At 34.2% G+C, this 19539-nt stretch overlaps 1 protein-coding gene across 1 annotated transcript; it reads left to right on the top strand.

Annotated features, from left to right (window-relative positions):
- Nucleotides 1-8575: 8575 nt before the first annotated feature.
- LOC120355994 (probable ATP-dependent RNA helicase DDX23) lies at nucleotides 8576-18534 on the top strand (the record flags this gene model as incomplete). The annotated part of the gene is made up of 10 exons (XM_039444769.1): nucleotides 8576-8744; nucleotides 10658-10936; nucleotides 11511-11673; nucleotides 12164-12355; nucleotides 13789-13913; nucleotides 14277-14442; nucleotides 15370-15465; nucleotides 16286-16444; nucleotides 17445-17568; nucleotides 18415-18534. Coding segments are annotated over exons 2-10 (1411 nt in total), but the record flags the coding sequence as incomplete, so codon positions are not given.
- Nucleotides 18535-19539: the final 1005 nt, after the last annotated feature.

The raw sequence follows: 19539 nt of genomic DNA, 5'->3' as shown, positions 1-19539 counted from the left end.
GAAACAATATGGTTTCAGAAAGGGTTTCTCAACAAAGTCCGCAATTTTTGATGTGTAACGAGCGTGTTGAGGGCTCTGGATGGGTCTCAGGGTGCCATTGGCCTCTTCTGTGACCTCTCCCGGGCCTTCGAATGGTCCGACCATGAATGTTGCTGAAAAAGTTAGATTTTATGGATTTACGGGAAAAAGCAGCCAGGTTTTTCAATTCATATCTCTCGGGGAGATTTCAGGCAGCAGTCAGACTTAAAACGGATGGCGGGGTAGAAACATCTAAGTGGAAAAGAAATCTATGTAAGGTTCCTCATGGGTCGATCTCACTGGGTCATAGTATTAGCTCTGACCTCATTCTCTATGCAGATGATACCACTGTGATTGTGAAGGGTGAAGATGATGATGAAGTCCAGCGGAAATCAGTACAGGCTCTTACCAGCTTAGCCATTGGTTCAGCTGTAATCTTCTAAATTAAATTGAAGAAAAACCATCATCTCAAATTTTCTACTCTGGAAGTCTCGCACATACTCTTTACTCAACAACAGGAGAGGAATGTTGCGCTGCTGAGATGATTAGATTTCTTGGTGTTGACCTGCAGGGAAATGTTAAGTGGGATAGCCACGTGAAAGCATTGGATGTGAAATTGTCCAGTGCTATTTTTGCCTTGAAAACAATAGCCAGAGTGGCAAATAGAAAAACAGCACTAACTGTCTATCATGGCTATTTCATGCCTCACATCAGATACAGTATCTTATTCTGGGGCAGCAACCAAACAAACCTTCAGAAATGTTCCGTAAGCAAAAGAAAGCAATCAAGGTTATTGAGGGAGCCGAATCTAGGGTTTCATGTGGGCCAATTTTCGAAAAACTCAAATTATTAACAATTCCAGCCCTTTATTTTTTGGATATTGCATCTTTTGTTTACAGTAATAAGCAGAAATTCATGGAGGATAACATTTCACACAGATACCCCACAAGACATAAAATGTTTACCCTCCAGTACCCCACTCATAGACTTTCGCTCTTGGAGGGGGGACCACATTATGCTGGGCTCAGAATTTTCACTGTTTGACGGACGAACTTAAGAGTGTTGACAGTCATGGTAAATTTTATACAGCTCTCAAAGATATATGACTGAATGCTGCCCGTATTCATTAAGAGAATGTTATGAGATCTTCTCATTGAAATCCTAGAGATCAGAAGTTATCCAAACGATTTTGTAAAATGAAAAACTTCCCCTCAATGGAGGGAAACCATATACTTGATATATTTGACATGTTGTACACCGTTTGAGCTGTGCTCATCATATGCGGTTTTATACGATGAAATAACCATAACAATAACAATAACAATAAATGTAGCAAAGTCGATTTACATTAATATCACCAATAAGAAGGACCTGCTCCCTACCAATAACGAGAAAAAAATTAGCTCATTAGTCTTAGACTAGATGGCTATAGTATTGACCAATATATAAAAAAAGAAAGAAGGTGACCTCGAGTCTATGATCTATGGACCTAGGCCTGTATCAATAATTTCTGCCCTGAACAGCTTGTGTTCAACTTAAGAGAGAAATCACCTTTTCTCTGTTGCACACCATGGCTTTAGAGACGAAATATCCACATCTACAGCTGTCACAGAAATGAGTGATTATATCGTTGAAGACTTGGAGAAGAGGGATTTTGTGCACCTGGCCCTTGCTGAAGTGAGCAATGCCTATTGTGTACTTCATGGAATCCTAGTAGATAGAAAATGCCTTTACCTCAAGGTCATCCAGGTCAACCACCCTGACCTCAAGGTCATCCAGGTCAACCAACCCCAACCTCAAGGTCATCCAGGTCAACCACCCCCAACCTCAAGGTCATCCAGGTCAACCACCCCCAACCTCAAGGTCATCCAGGTCAACCACACCTACCTCAAGGTCATCCAAATCAACCACACCCACCTCAAGGTCATCTAGGTCAACCACACCCACCTCAAGGTCATCTAGGTCAACCACACCCACCTCAAGGTCATCCAGGTCAACCACACCAACCTCAAGGTCATCCAGGTTAACCACCTTAACCTCAAGTCATCCAGGTCAACCACCCTAACCTCAAGGTCACAAAAAAAATTTTTTTTTTTTTTAAAATTAAAAAAAAATTTTAAAAAAAATTAAAAAAAAATTTAAAAGAAATTGAAAAAAAAAATAAAAAAAATTGAAAAAAAAAATAAAAAAAAATTAAAAAAAATTGGAAAAAAAAAATTGAAAAAAAAATTAAAAACACATAAAATTGGAAATAATGGGAAAAAAGGGAAAAAAATTTCCCTACTGATCTTGAACTGCCCGCCGGTCGCCCCCGCTGGTCGCCCGGCCGCCACCGGTCACCCCACCGGTCACCCCACCGGTCGCCCGGCAGCCGCCGGTCGGAAGAAGTATCATATTCTATATAATTCAAGTCTTTAAACATAAATCCTCTATGGTGTAGTGGTTACAAGTCAGCTTTCTGAGTTGGAGGCTCTATGCTCGAATCCAGGCGGTAAAGGTAAGTATTAAAGGTCAGTATCAACAGAACCAGAGGATATATTTTTTTGTATGTAGTGGGTAGACTGGCCCACCAGGTGGGCCCTTCCCTTTTTCCCATTTATTTCCGATTTATGTGTTTTTAATTTTTTTTTTCAATTTTTTTTTTTTTTAATTTTTCATTTTTTTTTCATTTTTTTTCATTTTTTTTTTAATTTTTTTTTAATATTTTTTTTTTTTTTAATTTTTTTTTTCAATTTTTTTTTATTTTTATTTTAATTTTTTCAATTTTTTTTTAATTTTTCATTTTTTTTTTATTTTTATTTTTTTTTATTTTTTTTTTTTTTAATTTTTTTTTAATATTTTTTTTTTCTTTTTAATTTTTTTTTAATTTTTTTTTATTTTAATTTTTTTTTTCAATTTTTTTTTTCAATTTTTTAATTTTTTTTTTTTTTTTTAATTTTTTTTTTTTTTGAATTTTTTTTGTGACCTTGAGGTTAGGGTGGTTGACCTGGATAACCTTGAGGTTGAGGTGGTTGACCTGATGACCTTGAGGTTAAGGTGTGGACTTGGTGGTGAAGTGCTTGTGACCCTCCAGTCCTACTTGATTGGTCAATCATGACATACCACAGGGATCGATGATGGGGCCTATTCTTCCTGGTCATGATCAATGATCTAAGGCTCCTTGGACCGGTGCTGATGTTTGCGGATGACACCATTATCTTCTCCAGAGGGCAGAAATTCAACCTTCTGGTTTGCTGGCTCAGCAGGTTTTTGAAAATGCTAAGCAGTCGCTTGAAAAAATAAACTCTGTTTGAATGGAGGTAAGACTCAGCATCTGGTGTGTGGATTCTGACTCATTCGGCAGGGGCTGCTGATGTCCTGATGCTACAAAAAGATGGCTTTAAGAATTATAACAGGCAGCGACCATCTTGCTCACTGTAAGTCCATCTTTGTCTGATTACCATCCTTCTGTGCTTGGTGTATGTCAAGAATATACAGCATACTCTAGCTGCCCGTAGTGACATCCACCACCACAATACCACAATACAGTGAGCTGTTGGATCACTGGATAACACCAATCTGTACTATTACAGTCTGTGTTGAATTGCGGTACATGTTTTGATTTTTTGACGCCATCGATCCTACAATAAATTAATTATTGTGGGTAATGGATGAAGCAGAAGGTATTAATAAAATCTAGTGATGATGTGATCTTCATTCATGTATTACAAGAAAATACTTAAAATTGACATATGTTGCAGAACCAATAAGAGAAAAGACTCCATCCCAATCTTTCCAATCACTGCGCCTGTATAACGACCTACACCTGATTGTTAGTGTGAAGAACCAGCAGGGTATTGCTTTAAAGAGTAGGAACTGGCTGAAGATAAATCTATTCTACTCATTGAGAGAATATTTTTATGCGCACAATTAGATTATAGTATGACCTGCCATATTTATTTTTTTTTATTATTATTATTTTTTTTTTTGACAACATCTATACAGTAAAATCGTCATAGTAAAACTAGTAAACTGGATTGTAGTATAACAACATATGTTTTGAATTTGTGTTACTAAGTCTCCAAACAAACTCATTCCAATTCAAAACCTGTATAGTTCAAGTTATTAAAAACCTTTCTTAAGGTATTAAATACTTATGTCGTGTTTACTCTCATTCCTATTACAATTTTAATAACTTGATATTGTAAAATGAATACTATACTGAAGCCAGACAAGTTTAGTGTGGATCCAAACTTATCAACTGCAAGCAAGGAATGGACACATTGGCAAAAAAAATTTTCAGAACTTCATTACCAGTATCGCACCAAAATCATCAGACTCTGAAAAGCTCAAAACACTTATCAACTTCATCAATCCAGATATTTATGAGTACATAAGCGAAAGTGGTACGTATAATGATGCTATATCTACTTTGAGGAGAATCTATGTAAAACCTGTAAATGAAATATTTTCAAGACATAAACTATCTGCAAGTCACCAACAGCCTGATGAGACTATTGATCAATATCTTCATGCCTTAAAACTATTAAGTAAGGACTGTGAGTTTAAAGCTGTGACAGCTAAAAGAAATAGGGATGATTATATTCGTGACACATTTATTGCTGGAATGAAGTCTCCTACAATTCGCCAGCGTTTACTAGAGAATGTTGCATTAACACTAGAAGAGGCATATAGTCAAGCCAGATCCCTGGAACTTGCATATGCACAATCATTAGCTTTCCAATCTTCATCCCAATTAAATGCAACTTCTTCCCAAAATACTCAAGCAAGCAATCAGAATACTGATTCAGAAAACTGTTTATTAGCTGCTGCTAATGAAAAATGCTATTTTTGTGGTAATCTGAGACATCTCGGGTCAGCTGCCCAGCTAAAAATACAATTTGTCATAATTGTGGAAAACAGGGGCACTTTGCTAAGGTCTGCAGGTCGAGTAAATTACAAACCAAACAATCAAAAAAATCGAAAGATATTATGAACTCTATTGACCTAGCAGCTTCGCCCGGAGGATTGACAAAGAGTACAGTACAAGCCCTGGTTAATGGAAAATCTGTCTCTGCTTTGATAGATACAGGGAGTTCTCTGAGTTTTATAAACAATTCTACTGCTCTTAACCTAGGTCTTCCTATAAGACCAGGTAGGGGTACTGTATCAATGGCGACTACATCAATCACATCCAATATAACAGGACAATGCTTAGTAGATCTTGTCATTCTTGATCACTGTTACAAACAAGCAAATCTTTCGGTCTTACCAGAGCTTTGTGCGGATATAATGTTGGACATGATATTTTGAAAAACCATGAAAGTATTAAAGTAGTTTTTGGTGGAAAAAAGCCGCAGTTAACCGTATGCAGCGTGGCAGCCTCAACTGTAGAACCGGTGTCATTGTTTTCTAATTTAAAACCGGAATGTAAACCAATTGCAATCAAATATCATCGACACAGTACGGATGATTTGAAGTTTATTGAAAATGAAGTAAGTAAAATGCTTAAAGACGATGTTATAGAGCCCAGCATTTCTCCATGGAGAGCTCAAGCGTTAGTGGTTACAAATGAAAATCATAGAAAAAGAATGGTCATTGATTACTCCAAAACTATAAATCGTTTTACATTACTGGATGCTTACCCACTTTCAAGAATCGATGATATTGTAAACAAAGTTGCAAATTATGAGTTTTTCAGTACTATCAACTTGAAAAGTGCATACCACCAAATTACGATAAGGAAAGAAGAAAAGCACTACACAGCATTTGAGGCATGTGGTCAACTCTACCAGTTTAAACGCATTCCGTTTGGGGTCACTAATGGAGTGGCAGTGTTCCAACGTGTAATTGACCAAGTTATATGGTCTGAACAGCTACAAGACACTTATGCTTACCTTGATGATGTTACAATCTGTGGCAAAACACAGGAGCAACACGATATAAACTTTAAAAAGTTTATCAACGCTGCAAACAAATACAACCTAACTATCAATAATGAGAAGTCTTCATTTTCACTGAAATCGATCAACTTGCTGGGTTATCATATATCTAACAAAACTATCAAGCCTGACCCCAGCCGATTGGAACCACTGAAAAATTTACCTCCGCCTAGAGACACTGCATCGCTGAGGAGGACCCTAGGTATGTTTTCACATTATGCATCACTAATACCAGATTATGCCACTAAGGTGATTCTTCTTGCCCGTACTGCATTTCCCTTGTCTAAAGCAGGGTTACAATCGTTTGAAACTATAAAAAGTGAAATAATTGGATCTGTAGTAAGCTGCATTGACCCTGAAGCACAATTCATTGTGGAAACTGATGCATCTGAGAGCACCATTGCTGCTACTTTGACTCAATCAAACCGTCCAGTTGCATTCTTCTCAAGGATACTTTCACCAGCAGAACAAAGACATTCAAGTGTTGAGAAAGAAGCACAAGCCATTGTAGAAGCACTGCGAAAATGGCGTCACTACTTGGTTGGCAAACATTTCAAGCTAATTACTGATCAGAGGTCGGTAGCTTTTATGTTTGATAACAACCGTCATGGTAAAGTGAAAAATGAAAAGATAATGAGGTGGAAACTGGAACTGTCTTGTTTTCATTACGATATTGTATATAGACCTGGCAAAGATAATACGGCTGCTGATGCTCTGTCTAGAGTATGTTCTTCAATCCAAAATCAGGAAAATCTATTAGTTGATTTACATGAGTCTCTATGCCACCCAGGCATAACACGGTTGTACCACTGGGTTCGGAGTAAAAACTTACCCTACTCAATTGATGAAATCAGACGTATAACAAACTCCTGCAAAGTGTGTGCTGCTGTCAAGCCCAAATTCTTCAAACACAAAGGGGCTCTGATTAAAGCCACTTCTGCATTTGAACGGCTAAATATCGATTTCAAAGGCCCTCTGCCTTCATCAAGTCGAAATCGTTATTTATTGGTAATAGTAGATGAGTTTTCACGGTTCCCTTTTGCTTTCCCATGTCCAGACATGTGATCATCTACAGTAAATCAAAACTGAAAACCCTGTTTTCTACGTTTGGGGTTCCTAGTTACATACATTCAGACAGAGGAACATCATTTATGAGTCAAGACTTGAAAAATTACCTAAACTCGCATGGAATTGCAACTAGCAGAACCACTGCTTACAACCCAGCAGGTAATGGACAGGTTGAAAGATATAATGGTATTCTATGGAAAACGATTGAGCTAGCATTAAAATCACTTAATTTAGAAATAAATCAATGGGAGTCAGTTTTAGAGGATGCTCTTAGCTCAACAAGAACATTACTTTGCACAGCCACAAATCAAACCCCTCATGAGCGTATGTTCTTACACCCACATAGATCTGAAAACAATGGTGTTTCAGCTCCTTCGTGGCTTCTCAATTCCGGCCCTGTCTATTTAAAAAAAATCCAATCGAACATCTAAATATGAGCCACTTGTTGAAGAGGTCCAACTTCTACATGCAAATGCTGAGTATGCACATGTAAAGCTACCTGATGGAAGAGAAACCACAGTATCAACACGTCATCTTGCTCCAGTTGGAGAGTACGAAAACAGAGATCACGAAGAACAAACCGATTCTGAAAATGATGAAAATTCTCAATTACCAACTTCCGAACCTGAACTTGAATACTTCCATAATCCTCAAGCAACCCAAAACCAAGAAAACGAAACTAGTACTACTGCCGAGAGCTTACAACCTAGACAACAGACTACTAGACAAGAAAATCAAAATACATATCCAAGAAGAAGTTTTAGAAATAGAAGACCTCCTAATTATTTGAATGACTACATTCATTAACTCTTTGGGGGGAAGAATGTAGTATAACAACATATGTTTTGAATTTGTTATTACTGTTACTAAGTCTCCAAACAAACTCATTCCAATTCGAAACCTGTATAGTTCAAGTTATTAAAAACCTTTCTTAAGGTATTAAATACTTATGTCGTGTTTACTCTCATTCCTATTACATGGATGTAGAATGTTTTGATAATAAACACAGACAACGGAACTGATTCAACAAAAACGTAACTTAGGTTGGTGATAATCAAATCACACTATTATACAAAAATTAACTAGAAGTTAAATATTATTTGAAATTCAAAACATAACTTACAAGCAATACAAAGATGCGAGGTTCAGTTCTACTCTCAAAACATAATACAACAGCAGCCTATCTAGCAATACTAATGCTAGGAACAAAAGCATACATCCAAAAATTAACACTGAACTGAACTAAAAAATCTAAACTGATAGTACTGATAGTAGTAGCCAAGCCAATAAATTTAATAAAAACCAATACCCAACTAAGACCAACGTTGTTTTTTTAAGGTTAGGTACGGTTAGCGCCAAAGCTGAAAAAGTACCAACTTTCCTCACGATAAGTCAAACAGTATAAACTTAATTAAGATATCAATCGATGATGAATTTTACATTCTAACTCACCTGAAAATAATATTATACACTTGACTTTGTATAAATCTTCATGTTTTTTTTTATTCTTTCAAAAAGCTAAAACTAGATCAGCGGCTATCGATATTGATAAATCGATTTAATTGTTTGGTTTTTATGTCGATAATAAAGATCGAGTAGTAGTGATTTTCGATTGTTTACTGTTTACCATTTGTTTATGATATTACTGTAATAATTTTTATTGAATTACTTTTAAAAATTAAGTTACTTTAATTTATACTATTGTATCAACTGTCCAATTATATCATTGTTATCTGGGTGAGTTTGTGTAATGTTATCCAATGTTTAATATCATTTTTTGTTTCAATGCTGAAATTTGTTGATCGTAGCTAAACGTAGTCTATAACATAACCTCTCCTATCTATTCGCTTACCCAATTATTACTAAACGTTTACCGGTATAAAATTAAATAGTCTAATAATTTTCTGACTTGGCAATTGTATGATTTTTCTGTAGTATAATGCAATAATGGGGTCTCTAAATTCTATCACAGAATACAAATAATTGTATGCAAATATGCTGTATTTGTATTCTGTGATTCTAGTCACACCACATACTGTAACACTAATAAACAAATGAAATTTACAGTTTAATTACTCCTTCTTATGCAATTTCAAACTCCTTTAGCGAGTATTTCAATTTTGTTGTCTGTCCCTATCTCCGGTAAGGAGGTTAGGTTTTTGCTTTTGAATGAAAATATTCTAGTGGGCTAGCCTATTATTCAAAATATACTATAAAAGTATTATTGCATTATGGTACCTACAAAATTCAATTCTTTCAATAGAGTTTTCTACATTGTTTAACCTGTTTTCTTCTCATACTTTTTAATATAACATTCTACAAACGAAATGCTCAGCAATTGTTTGTCCTCAGACGGTGATAACTTGACTTGATTAGACAAAGTGTGGAATCACTTCTCAAATCCGGTGTCTTCGCCACAGTCCTTGGATCGGGGAATTGTCATAAACACTACAAACCGATACAGTATTTATTGATTTGAAGATGAACATTTTTACAAAAGAAACCATAATATTTCCAACTGTAGTAAACCTTTCCACATCGTCACCCAAAGTCGATGGATTCACGTTCTAAAGTCAGCTCCTGATTAGCATTGGTTTGCTATCCTTTTCTGTCATTGGACAAAGCAGATAGCTCTATCATTTTCTAGCTCCGTACCGTTGCCATATTGTTTTAGACTATAGAAATATAACATTCTGAGATATTCAATTTCAATTATTAATAGGTCTATCGTAATGAAAAAACAATTTGACGGATATATAATAATTGATTGTTATTAATAAGAATGTACAATTAATATCATATTACATAACGAGATGACTTGATTGAGACTATTCCGAGTAATATTCGGCAGCTAGGAAATCCCACATCAAGGTCGTTAACTCATTGATGAGCTGAGTAGTTCTGTAGCATTGACAAGGCATATTTGTCATTTCTTACACTTTTTACATTCACTTTTCAAGTGATTATAATCTGATATCTGTAGAATTATTGTTAATGTTTCATTATTGAGAATGTTTCTAATGCTCGAGTTAGAGAATTATGAAACATTATCTGGGTACCTAGTGAGACCCATGAACATCTACTTTCACTAAATAAGTTTTGTTTCAATTCAACTGTTACTGTTACACTTACTGGTTACTGTACTTCTGTAGATATCAGATATCTGTAGAATTATTGTGAATAATGTTCCATAATTCTCTAATAAAAAAAATATCAAATCTCTACACGCACGATGCGTCTAGAATTGATTTTAATTAAGAGTTTTCGTTCCAATTTTCTCAAATTCGCAATTCAAAATCCCAATAAAAAAACAACATAGAGCAAATCCAAACTTTTACAATAATTGGAGCAAGCTTGGTTGAATTTTATTCACTGCTCTGAAAGGCTCTGGAAATTGAAGATTATTTAGCTTTATACTATTTCTTGTTTTATGTCCTATCCAAGAAATAATCATGTCAACTCTATTCTTAAATGTTGATAAGTTACTGAAATAATAAGGCAAATTAGGATTTTTATTACAATGACTGTAATTCTCTTCCTGATTATTTCTTGTTTGCCTCAAGAATTATACGGATTCAAAATTTGCTCAGAATACCGATTTAACATTGATTATGTATTGAAAATTATGGAATGCTTTCAACTCTGTTTAGGTAAAAGCTTATAATGGGAAATGAGAAGAAAGTGGCCCGGAGGAGTAGAAGCAGAGAAAGAGACCGAGATAGAGATAGTCGACTAGATAGAGATAATAGACCTGATAGAGATAGAGACCGACGGGACAGGGATCGCGACCGAAGAAGATCGAGAAGCCGATCCAAAGAGCGCAGGAAGGAGTTCAAGAAGGAGAGAGACAGAGCAAGGTCTCGCAGCAGGAGCCGAGACAGAGACAAAGATAGGCATGGAGGCTACAGAGATCGACGGGCATCGCCTGTGTAAGTTTTCAATCTCATAACGTTGATTCCAACACCATCAACATTAATTCTATGGATTTTTCTTCACTTGGCTCATCGGATCTTGAAATTGTAAAAATTTATTCCCTTCACATAATGTATTGCTCATTTACTCGAGGAAGATTTGTTCTCATTCGATTCTTCAATTGTAAATTGAATGTGCTATGAATCGAAATAGCGTTGATGAAAAATTTGTTTGCAAGTTCAGAACAATTTATGGCTTGCGTGGCAAGCATTCCAGTAACGCTGCCACCAACAAATTTCAAGAGTCCTGGGCCCTGCTTATACAAGAAAATAGAATGCATTTTACGAATTCAAGCGCTCACTATTGATAAGTTCCATTATAATAACATCTATTCCCCCTCCCCCGAACATACTAAAATAACCACGTTTCCTAATAAAACCTCTCTAACACAACACAACCTTCCTCTAGCGCACCTCGACACGTTCTGTCCATCTCGACATCAAAGTTGCTATCTTCTATCAAAAAATTATTTCAATTTGATGAGGAAAATATCTGTATATTTTTAACAAACACTTTTATTTATCATTCCAGATCAGATCGTAATTCTGGATTAAAAAAAGTAGATGATGATTTTATTCTGAAAAAAGAAGAGCCTCTAGATGAGGAAGACGATGTGAAACCAGTAAAAAAGGAGCCACTCTCATTAGAAGAGCTACTTGCAAAGAAACAAGCCGAAGAAGCTGCTCGCAGCAAGGTAAGCTGTGTCCTATTTTTATAACTTGATGTTACATTTTTATAATCATCCACTCAATTCTGTAACTTGACTTGTATAACTTATTGCGCCAGATCTATTCACTGAAATTTGTCCAGGTATCTGTTATATTCAAATTCAAATATTCAACTCCGGAGCACTAAAGTTTTGTAATATCTGCCTACTTAACATCAACTTCACTCCCGATTTAATCGCTGCATATCAAATAAAGAAAATCATTAGATTAATTATATGAGTTGTTTTGGAAATTATATGGTTGAATAATTTGAGATCGTGTGCATTATTTATGCATTTAAGACAAAATTGATTAGCTTCATCAGTGTAATATATTGATTTGGGATCTTGTGTTAGTTAATCCATAGAATATAACTTATTCGATTGCATATATCTTGTATTGTTGTATGTCAGTGTACCTTTACAGTATTATTAGATATGTGCTTCAGCCAAAAATGTTATTCTTTCCTGATTAAAGCCTAAATTTCTCACCAAAGAAGAGAGGGCAGCTGAAGCTCTGAGGAAGAGGCAGGAAGAAGTTGCAAGCATCAGACAGAGACAAGATGAAGAGAGGAAAAAACGTGATGATTTTGCACGTGAAGCCAATAGTAAAACTATGGAAGAATCAAGACGTGGTGAAGATTATAGGTCAGTTTTGATTGCTGTTGTGGTTTTTTCATTAATTAATTTGAGAACAGGGGCAACCATCACTTTGTAGAACTCCATTATTGTTTCTTTCCTTGCTTTCTTGTTGAGTGTTCTGCTGTTATTATGTATTCTCACACTAGCTTTATTTTCTATTATATTGTTAACGTTGTAATTTGTACCGCAAATATTCATACTCTTATCTTTCCATCTTTTCACACTGACAGCGGAACGGCGTGACGTTGAGGAGCATCGTGAACAATATCATGTTAAGTAATGAGCTAAAACACACTGGAAGCGTCTACTCGCAGAGTGGAGCGTGGCGTCAAACTTTGGAACAAGCAGGTTTGTTTTTTGGAGCGTCAAAGTGCGAGTGCCCTACTAATGTACATACTAGTGGTCTATTCTTGTACATAATAATGCAAGTATTAATATACTTGTATTAATATAGTATTAAGTACATAATAATGCAAACATGCAAACATTCTACTACATTTTCCCACCATCTACTACACTAGTATATTTAATGTTTGCCCGAATTCCCCTGTAATTTGTATCATTTGATTATTCAAAAGAGAGAAAATTCATTTATTGCACTTTGAAATCAGAAGTAAGGCTTTTTCAATTGATTTCATTCATATTAGGTTCTATGAAACTTTTAAAATTAATTAATTAATAATAATAAACTTTATTTTAAAAAACAATGCACACAAAATAATACTCAATCATCTAGAGCTTAAACTAATAATAATAAATAATAAAATTAGGAATATTATATACATTTAATTCTCTCACCATCTAGTAAATATTGTGTGGGAAATTTGGTTCATATTTTATTTATAGGTTATTAGTTTCATACTTTATTTCTAATGAAAAAAGGTTACCTTAGTGTTATTACAAGTCTTTCTTCATCAGATATTGGATTCCTCCAATTAGTGACTTGTTTTTCCAAATCAGGCTTCACTCTTGTCAAAATATGATCAAAGGTTGAAGTTGACATTCGCATGTACTCAAAAAATCGAGACTCATGCTTTCTTAAAACATTAAACATATGGTGATATTCACCAAATAGTCGACAATCTAAGTTAATTTAATCAACCCACTCTGTCCTAGCAGGCTTAGCTAATAGTCAATACTTTAAGTAATTATTCTCACAAAGTAATGTCCGTGCAAACTTAGACAACGCCATTTTCTAGGCGCTTGACGCTCAGACGCTTCCTGTGTGTATCATGAACGCTGTGACCACGCCACCCCACGCTCCGTTCTAGAACGCCACGCCACGCTCCGCTCCGCTTTCAGTGTGGTTGTACCCTAAATCATTCTATGATATATCAAGTAATATCCACGTCGTATTCAGTTCAAAGTTTGATAAGAATACCGAAAGACGGTTTTTTCAATTGTAAAATTGTTTTTCAATCTGGCGTTGATTGGTATTTTGATGGGATTTTTTATTTCTAGGTGCAATTCTTCGGTAGAGGTAATGTAGCTGGAATAGACATTAAAGCTCAGAAAAGGGATCAGTCGAAATTCTACGGAGAATTGCTCGAAAAGAGAAGAACTGCAGCTGAAAAAGAACAAGAAAAGTAAGGAAAATACAAGGTTTTGAATAACTTGAAACCAATATTTCCATTTTTAGAATGTTGTTCGTTTCTAAAATATTGATACCTCAAAGGAATTAGTTTGCTTTCAAAAAGAGGCTCTAAAACATTTATTTTTATTTCCTTAACTTTATTATTCCCTTAAATTCATGAATATAATTATTGAGATATTGAACACACTTCGGAAAATCAAAATTTGGAAATGGAAAAATTTTGTTGGTTCTTTTCTGATCATTTATATGATTTATGCATTTTCGGATGTAAAATAATAATTATATTCATATTAATTCAACAGTTTCTTAGTTTCACTCAATGTAACAAAATTTATAAAATGCTGCATTATTTCAGGGTACGATTGAAAAAGGTGAAGAAAAAAGAAGAAAAACAGCGATGGGATGACAGGCATTGGTCTGAAAAGGCCCAGGATGAGATGACAGAAAGAGATTGGCGTATTTTCCGTGAAGATTACAGTATAACAATCAAAGGTCAGTTCAGCAATTCAATGTTTGAGTTAGTATGAGTGATGTCGTCTGAATTCATGCCTATTGAAGAGTAAATGTTGTACTTGATATTAGTATTAATACTGATCTCTATCAACCTTTCCTATATAACCTTTCCAATCGACCTCAATTTTTTTGAAATTTCTCTCATCATCTTCCATTTTTGTAGCACTATATGTAGAACCTTATAAAGTTTAGATAAAAATGAATTTTAGATTGAAAATTGAGTATCAAAAATGTTGAAAATAATTTCGAGAAGAATTTGGTCCAAGTAGGCCCTAATAATGACACCCCAAAGCCATCCCAAAATGTATGCGTTCTTATTGGCCAAATAGATTCGTTCTTAAATATTCACTATCTAGATGATTAGTCTATTTGAATAATGCTGCCAAAATTAAGATAACATAATTTTACTATACATCGTAGATCATTGATTATTTTGTTTTTGTTTTGTTTTTTTTTTTTTGAAAGTTGGTATTTGTAGGTGATTTTTTAAATCTTTTTAAATCCTTTTTTAAAGGTTCACAGTTTCTCTTTTTTATGTATCTATTCTTGTTGGAATCTTATCACTTATAATATTATTACAATGTAAACTTTTTTTATACATTGCAATCTAGTCTAAAAAGACTAATGAGCAATTTTTTCTAATATAATACTGAGTTGAATTTATAAGATAGGTAGTTGTCACCAGAACTACTACTACTACTACCATGACTTCTAGCAACTAATTTTATATTGACAAATATTAAAAAATAACAATATAACCAAATTATCATGTATTACAGATACACGTTAACATTGCTCTGCTTTTGGCACTTTCACTCCACAACACTACACAATTCGAAGGGCTTGGTCCGCTTCAATCTGCGCAGCAGATCAGTAGCTGAGTGACTTCTTGATTTTCATGTCGTTGTATCCTGACTGCATGCTTTCGTGCGAAGCGCCCAATCTCCGGTAAGACGCTTGCTTTCCTCATTCCTCTCATCATGTGGATTCAGTCGCTCCCGAAAATCGACAGAATGGAGGATGCCGATCAGGTTTGTCTTTTTCAACAATTCTGTCATTTTTAGTCTCATATAATGAATAGGCCTATTCCTTTTTTAATAACATCATTGATTCAATCAATCTGAGAGTTTTAGGTGCATATAAATAGTTCTCTTTTCATTTACATCAGACTTTTCATTATTTATTCATTTGCATCATATTTGTTTGAAAAAAATGAAGACTACATTCATTTGAACTTAATTAAAACCAAAATAAAAATAATAATTAAAACTACCAAAATAATGATTTTTTGTCAAAAGACAAGTGACACATCCATCGATTCTAATTGTGATTGATGCAATAATTATTGTAATATTGTTTTATCGGGAGTATATTTCAAGTACCTATTTTGACCATTTCCTGAGATATTGAAACAAATGAGAAGTTGAGTCATTCAGATCGTCAAATTTCATGGCATCAAGTTTTTGCTGCAGGTTCATACAGTCAGCTACACCGTTGAACACTGGTTAGGTTTCTGCTTGCTTTCAAATGACAATAAGCTGGTATTATTAAGATTTTTTGAATTAAATATATGATACTGGTTAGTGGTTATACTGGACTGGACGTATCCTCTGAAAGCAATAGGAACTTGACGAACTGAAATTTTGACGTATTGAAGTTGCGGGCTGATTCTTGATCAACTGATATTTTGATCAAATGGATGTCACCCCTTTTATCTATGTGAAAAGTATAAAATATGGATTACGACTCAGCAACAACAGAATGATATTGTTTGTCTGGAATAACGTTCTATAATTTGAATATTGACTCACTGAATATTAATACTCGTATAATACGTTTTGTTTTGGACAGGGTCCTTACGCCATAATTCTAGCTCCCACTCGAGAGCTGGCTCAGCAGATTGAAGAAGAAACAAACAAATTCGGACAGCCGCTTGGCATTCGAACAGTGGTCGTTGTCGGTGGTCTCTCCAGAGAAGAACAAGGTTTCCGGCTGCGAATGGGTTGTGAGGTATTGTTCACCATTCTACTATTGATTGTTTTCTTCACTGACTACTCAGTTTAATACTTCTTTCGTTATTCCAATGCTACAAGGTTTTCTTCAATAATTATATTCTGCTATTAGAAAATAGCTTTTAATGAAAATGTACTTGTTCGATTGCTGATCACCCTCTTATATTTACATTATTTCATATATTATATTTTAGTATATCATTCTATACATACATTTTTTCTATGTGGAAATAAACCATTCTTTTTTCATTATGTCACATTTATCCTTCAGTTTTTCAACCACACTTTTAATGTTATGTAGGCACAATATGGTGCAATGGTGTAATTTCGCCTCTGCCATCCCTCTAAAGGCCTTATCCATAACAATATAATATCACGAACTGCAAACTATATTCTGAGTATACAAACTATAATAGAGCACAATTTTGGGCAAGTCATTTTGAGAATAAATTCAATTAAGTTATTTATTCACAATATTACAATCATGTATGGTATTATAATAGTATTGTGATATTCACTATATTAATATTCAGTTTGCGAAATCAATAGAAAGAATAAGACGTTGATGTTGTCAATACCACTATATTCGTTCAAAATAAAATTAAATTACAGAACCAGGTTTAATGGCAACACATCTTCAGCTAAACTGATGTTGATTGTTATTGTTTAAGGAACAAGAAATATGTATTGAACAAATATAGTAGGTAGAATTGACAACATCAACGTCTTATTCTTTCAATTATGGAGAAATACCACAACATATCTTTTCATACAACCAAATCAACTGAAGTTAGACAAGTTCAATTATGCTCAAAATTTGGTTTGTGCATCAGTTTTATGTTGTGATTTGAATATCTAAAAAGCAATACTTCACATTAATGCTGTTGATAGTTGAAATTTTATTTCTTTATGTTCTTGTTTTGTGTCAGTGCATCTATTTCAACTTTGAATGCTGTGGCAGGAAGATCATTGTAATTTGTGTTTTATGTTGATTGCAGGTTGTTATTGCTACACCAGGTCGTCTCATAGATGTGCTTGAGAACAGATATTTGGTTTTGAACCAGTGCACTTACATAGTACTGGATGAAGCTGACCGTATGATAGACATGGGCTTTGAACCAGGTAAGAATTCTAACAATTCCACCAATCTAGAAGCATTAGATAAAAAAATAGACCATTAATAGATGTTGATTTCGATGATTCTTATTATGCTTGAAACTCTAATATTCTTATGTGCTTCTTGATTTACTGAAATTTGAATTTCTATTGTATCTGTGTTTATGTAACTGTAGAAATATGCACAATATTATTCGTATAGAATATTATTCGAAATAGTCCGTAATAATATATAAATTATTTCAGAGTATGCCACGTCAAACACTGACCGACGGCTTTGGCTATGCTTAAGAGATTTTTAACCAGACTATTCTGCTATTCTGAATTATTCAGTTTATTGTAAATTATGTGTATACAGATGGATATAAATGAGAAATTGCATTTATTCAAATGCTAATGAATATAGCTATCATCGACTTTTGTTCTGACTGTTCACCCTGATGTCAATTTTTGCAGTAGCAGAAGTCTTCAAGGTGGTTGACAGCATTTAATTTGGATTTCCGTTAAATAATGATTACATTATTTGTATTTCATTCAATGTGTAACGTAAGCTTGAATCGACATTTGATATTATATGAAATATATATTGCATATATATGCAACCCATTTCAATATTGCGTGAATGAAATTAGTAACTATACAGTTTTCAGTTTGAAATTGTAATGAAGCTGGACCAATCTGGTAAGAATAACTTTACATTTTACCACTGAATGACTATAATGACTAGTACTAAGAAGTAACTACAATTCACAAACTCAACTTATCTCGTAATAATTGAAAAATTATACTCATAATTATTTTTTTCTTAATGCGATTTCGTTATCCACAGACTCCATATTAATATTTTTGCAGATGTACAAAAGATCTTGGATTACATGCCGGTTACAAATTTGAAGCCAGATAATGAAGATGCTGAAGATGAAGCGAAACTACTAGCCAATTACAATTCCAAAAAGAAGTTCAGACAAGTAAGTACATCAAGCATGAGAAAATATTTCTTTACAAATGAAACATATAGGGCCGGTTTCCGAGCTCGGGATTTTGCTAAGTTCTAGACTTTAACTGGCTTTAAACTCTGGAGTCAGAAAATTGGCTTTCCGAGTCAGAGCGTTAACGTAGTTGAGGACTTAAATATACCATGGAGTTTAGAGATCACGTTAGACTCTGGGGATTATAATTTCGCTTTGTGAGTGAATGGCTTATAAGTCCAGGACTTGGACTCTCGCCTCTTTCCGAGTCAAGGATTTATAAAAAATCGTTAAGTCCAGAACTTGAAACAGCGTGATTTTAAACCCTCGACTGAGGTAGGTTTTAAAATTAAGTTCTGGACTTAAACTGACCAAACAGATCTCAGTTATTGTTTTGGAGTAGATGAATAGCCAAATAGATGTCTTGTAATACTTGAATCATTTTAATTAGTACATCTAAATTCATAATTTATAGTTTGCAAGTTTATTTTGGAATAAGATTGTATCAGAATTATGTGTAAAAAACTAACCTTATTTTACAACTGTGACATAACCTAAAAATGATCAAGAAAAATAATACAAGGATTGCCTTGGAATTTATATTCCAATCTGAATGTTATTAATCAATGTTATATTCAACATATAATAATAATATAACCATAATAAATTATTATTCCATTTTTTTTCAAAACAAATACGTTATTCAAACTCAATAGCCTCATGAAATTTTTATTCCAAAATCACTGGTTAGGATCAATGATCAATAATAGCATAACGTAAAATGAAATGTTTATTCATTTATCTTTCAGAAGGTTAGGTTTTGCTTTGAATTATAGGCCTACAGAGAAATCAAAACGTATTTTCACAAAATAATTTGGAGAGCATGCTCATTTGAATTATCCCGCTGCAATCAGCTGTTTTCGTTTTGCTATAATGCCAACAATACAACAGCAAAATATTGTGAATTTCCCTCATGTTTACTGAGTTAAATTCCTGTACTAAATAGACC

This window comes from Nilaparvata lugens, unplaced genomic scaffold (assembly GCF_014356525.2).
Source record: "Nilaparvata lugens isolate BPH unplaced genomic scaffold, ASM1435652v1 scaffold5465, whole genome shotgun sequence".
NCBI lineage: Eukaryota > Metazoa > Arthropoda > Insecta > Hemiptera > Delphacidae > Nilaparvata > Nilaparvata lugens.
Note: the sequence above shows the minus strand (reverse complement) of the source record. Positions and strands in the feature narration are given on the sequence as shown.